The following is a 4,197-nucleotide window of genomic DNA, read 5'->3' as shown; positions in this document are numbered from 1 at the left end:
CCCCCCTCGCCCTCAAACCCCGCCGTGCCCAAAGCGGCCACTGGCAGGCCCCCCCCGCCTCCACCGGCGGCCCACCGCTCGTCCGGCCGCGTGTCCTCCGGCGATGGGCTGCGACCCAGAAAGCTCCGATGACAGCGGGGTCTCCCACCCCTAGTCCGCTAGGTGGGGACGGAGCGGGGAGGATAATCGCCCGTCTTCACAAAGGAGACTCCGGAGGTCTTAGCTGCTCAGCCTTTCCCTCCTCCGCCCCCCACCCCACACGCCCCCACCACCACCTTCAAAAACATCCCTGAATGCTCCAGGGAGCGCTTCTGTGCCGGGCACGTGCTCAGGGTTTGGTGGCCTCGGTCCCGTGCGTGAATCCTCAGCGACAGCGTGGGAGGCCCGTTCTAACTGTTACGCACTCATTCTTTTATAGGTGACAGAGGGGGCTCCACGAGGAGTCATCCCTCGCCCAGGGTCTTGCAACTCGGAAGGGGGACACGATCTGAAGGTCTTGATTCGGACCGAAGCCCTGGGACCGGAGCCACGCCCCTCTTCCAGGGTTCTGATTGGGCAGCGGGGCAAACAGGGAGGACATGAGACCCACATCCATCACAGAGCCGCCAACACAAAGGGCGCTGGGTTCTACCAGGAATTCCTTTTTTGTTTTTTCCCTTTACTGGAAATGAGAAGACCTTCAAGCAGGGAACTCAGAGCTGGCTTGGAGCCTCTTCTTCCCAGGTCACTCAGCCCTGACGATGCCCTGAGGTTGCCCAAGTCCACAAGTTGGAAATAGAGCCAGGTGTACTGGGTGAGTGAAAAGGAGTCTTCCGTCCTTTCTCCGATGGGGTATGAAGGTCTCTGAATAATTTCTTCTCCAACTATTACCCTCTTCTGGGACAGTGATCTCCAGGTCATTTTGTCCTGAGCCCCACGTCCACCAAGATCTGAGCCTTGCAAACTGCTGACCTTGCTGAGCCGTCCCACTGATTCATGAGGCCACCCACACAATTCACCCTGTCTGGGATGCTTTTGCTCAACTCCAGCATAATCCTAACAGTGAACTCTGTTTTATGCACTCACTATGTGCGTACTAAGTCACCTCAGTCGTGTCTGACTCTTTGCTACCCTACAAACTAGCCTGCCAGGCCCCTCTGTCCGTGGGATTCTCCAGGCAAGAATACTGGAGTAGGTTGCCATTCCCTTCTCCAAGGGATCTATCTTCCTGACCCAGGGATCGAACACATGTCTCATGTCTCCTGCATTGGCAGACAGGTTCTTTACTACTAGCACCATCTGAGAAGCCCACTGTGTGCTGGGCATGATCTAAATTCTAAACTTATAATAAGTCATTTAAGTTTCAAAACTATCTAAGTCATTTTCTTCAAAAAAAAAAAAGAAAAAATATCATTGTTATGTCATGATTCACAAAACTAAAACACAGAGGGCTCAAATGTCACTTGTCCAAGATAGAGGTAGATGTGGCAGTCTGGCTCCAGTATCGGTGCCATCACTCTGGACTTCCCAGCCGCTGAGCTGTGTGTCTGGTAGAGACCCTGAGAACTCTCCAGCTCTTTTGCGTTGCCGGTGACTGTGGGGAGGACATCCATCCCTGATCTCCAAGTGTCAATCAGTTCCTAATCAGCAGAACCGAGGGAATGCCAACAACTGGACTTTTGAAATAGAACTTAGATGGAAACAACTTTCGCTAAATGAGAACATCATGCCAGCTCACAGTCACTGAGGGAAGGCTGGCAAATGAGATAGAGTAAGAAAGACATCCGAGGATATGTGTACCTGTTAGTTACTACTGATGACATGGAAAGAGGATAGGAATCTAGAGTCTGAGCCGTGATTGGGATCCTGAAGGGAAAGGGAAAGGGAAGTCACTCAGTTGTGTCCGACTCTTCGCAACCCCATGGACTGCAGTCCACCAGGCTCTTCCGTCCATGGGACTTTCCAGGCAAGAGTACTGGAGTGGGGTGCCATTGCCTTCTCCGATTGGGATTCTGACCTGTAACTTATTGGTTGGATGATCTTGGATGGACTAAATCACATAAGCTCTCCCAGCATCATATGCCTCATCTGTAAAGCAGGAAAATGACACCACCACCCCTCCACTTTGCAGAGTCATTGTAAAGGTCAGAGTGGAGGCAACCAGAGCCGGCTGTGCATGACAGACAGAAACACCCAACCAATGCAGCCAATATTACTATAACTACCTACGGCCAGGTAAGGGGTCCTGGGGGGAAGACGCACCTGTCCTCCTCTTGGTCTTCTTTGAGATGCAGTCCAGTTCTCTCCACAAGATTTTCAGAAGTGAGTGGAGGGGAGGTGCTGGGCAGAGGGGTCAAGAAAGAAACAAGGGCTCCCAGTGAAGGGCCAGGCCCATAAGGGTTTCAGCTTCACTCCCATCACCTTGCTCCATCTCAGTCCCTAGGCTTTATCCACTGCTCTGGGTCCCTCCCACAATGCCAAGTGAACTACCAACCTCCAGCCAGAACCTCATCAAGGACAGGGCCCTCCTCTGCAGGTAGCAGGTAGGCAGTATGCAAATCTACCTCACCCCTGAGAGCCCTAGTGGCTGGTCTCCTTGCTCCTCGCCTCCCACTCTCCCGCTGGCACGTTTGTGGGGCACAAACTGTCCACAGAGCCAATCTAGGGTACAGAAGAGGTGTTCCCTAGCTTCATCAGGCAGCTGGGAAGAGAAGGAGTTGTAGCCATGAATGACGCCTTGGGCCTCAGTGCGAGGAGGCTGTGGCATCACAGTCCCACAGACCTCCCCTGGGCCAGCGCCTCCTCACCACACATTCACCCAATGAGCCTTCGCTCTGGTCTGTTGGCTTCCCCAGTGTTTTCCCCAATAGCTTGCCCTGAATTTCTCAGCTTCTTTCCACCTTTTAAAGATCAGAAAGGCCCCAGGAAAGCCTCCACAGAGGACTTTTCCACCCTCTTCCCAAAGCCCCAGCACGTCCCTGCCCCCTCTGCCTGGCTCTAGCCGGGGCCTTGGGAACCACAAAGAATGAGTCTGGTGGCCAGCCTCTATCCGGAAGAGAAACCTCAATGTTCCCACAGCAAGTTTTCACTCAGCCTGAGGCAAACCAGTGAGGTTGGGTGGGGAGAGCGAAGGGGAACCCCGATTTCCACCCGGCTGGGAACAACTTCGCTCTTCCAGGGAGCTTTCAGCAAGTTTCTGGAAGGAGACATGCCAGCCCTTTTCCTGATCTCTGGGCACTGGGCACCCCTAGCAGGAGTCCAGAGCTACTTGGAAGAGACTCCTTTTGTCTCTCAGGATGAAACAGATTCATTTATAAAGCAGTTTCCACGCACATGGTGCAAACTCTCCTGGCCACAGGGGCTCATGAGCCAGAGATGCAAAGCCCAGATGAAGGACACTTCATCAGGCTTCTCTCTTCACTGATATCCTATCCTGGGCTCTGGACCACATTGGCTCAGATCTTAATTTGACAGCACCGCAGTTGAAATCCAAACAGAAGCTCGGAAGCACCCACGAGTCGACCTTCTCTCGTACCTTTCCTCTGCAGCTAAGCAGCCTGTGCCCCGTTGTCCTCGGCCACAGCATCGCCTGCAGGTCACTGCTGTCTCCTGGACCCTCGGAGCAGGGTCCACACCTGGTTGATTTGCCCAAGGTCGCCCCACCTGCTATGTCGACTTGTATAGGGTCACCTGAGAGCCCAGGGGAGTTGCATCTCAGCCCTGAAACTGCCCTTTGGGCTGGAACATGATCTCGGCCTTTGGACTTGAGAGCTTGGAGATTCAAAGTAGAAGAAAAGCTTCCCATTTTACGTTGTTTCCCCTCCATGACCAGTCCTGAAGTTGCAGGTGGAAGGACTGGCTCAAACTGGCGTGTGGTTATGTGCGGGGATATGGGACGGTCAGCGCCGGGGCGGGGGACGGGATGGGGCGGGGTGGAGGGGGGGGTGCTTCCTGCTCAGGAGAAACCTCAGTGATTCGTGTTTCTTCAGGTGCTGACCCGGACACTCCTCCTGAGGCCGGCATCGTGGCAACTCAGCTGCACTGTGTTCACCTCGGGCTGAGTCCCGAAATAACGCGCTAGCATAAACGAGATTCCTGGTGGCAGTTATGACCCATAGTCTAGCATCCTTCAGTTCCACCCCCTGCCCCCCGCCCCCCTTACTGGGCATGGGAGCGGCGGTCGGCTGAGAAGGGGGATCGCGGCCGGACCAAGGTGGC

General features: G+C 54.4%; 1 protein-coding gene across 1 annotated transcript in view; it reads right to left on the bottom strand.

The window, feature by feature from the left end:
- Positions 1–4,197, bottom strand: part of GDF6 (growth differentiation factor 6) — a 17,406-nt gene that overhangs the window by 5,892 nt on the left and 7,317 nt on the right. Inside the window, exons 8-11 of the mRNA XM_010833525.1 lie at positions 3,977–4,163; positions 3,515–3,669; positions 2,549–2,680; positions 19–158 (exon numbers count right to left, since the gene is read on the bottom strand). Coding sequence (XP_010831827.1) covers positions 19–158; positions 2,549–2,680; positions 3,515–3,669; positions 3,977–4,163 — 614 coding nt within the window. The remainder of the gene's footprint in view (positions 1–18; positions 159–2,548; positions 2,681–3,514; positions 3,670–3,976; positions 4,164–4,197) is intronic.

This window comes from Bison bison, unplaced genomic scaffold (genome assembly GCF_000754665.1).
Source record: "Bison bison bison isolate TAMUID 2011002044 unplaced genomic scaffold, Bison_UMD1.0 scf7180017863702, whole genome shotgun sequence".
NCBI classification, from domain to species: Eukaryota; Metazoa; Chordata; class Mammalia; order Artiodactyla; family Bovidae; genus Bison; species Bison bison.
Note: the sequence above shows the minus strand (reverse complement) of the source record. Positions and strands in the feature narration are given on the sequence as shown.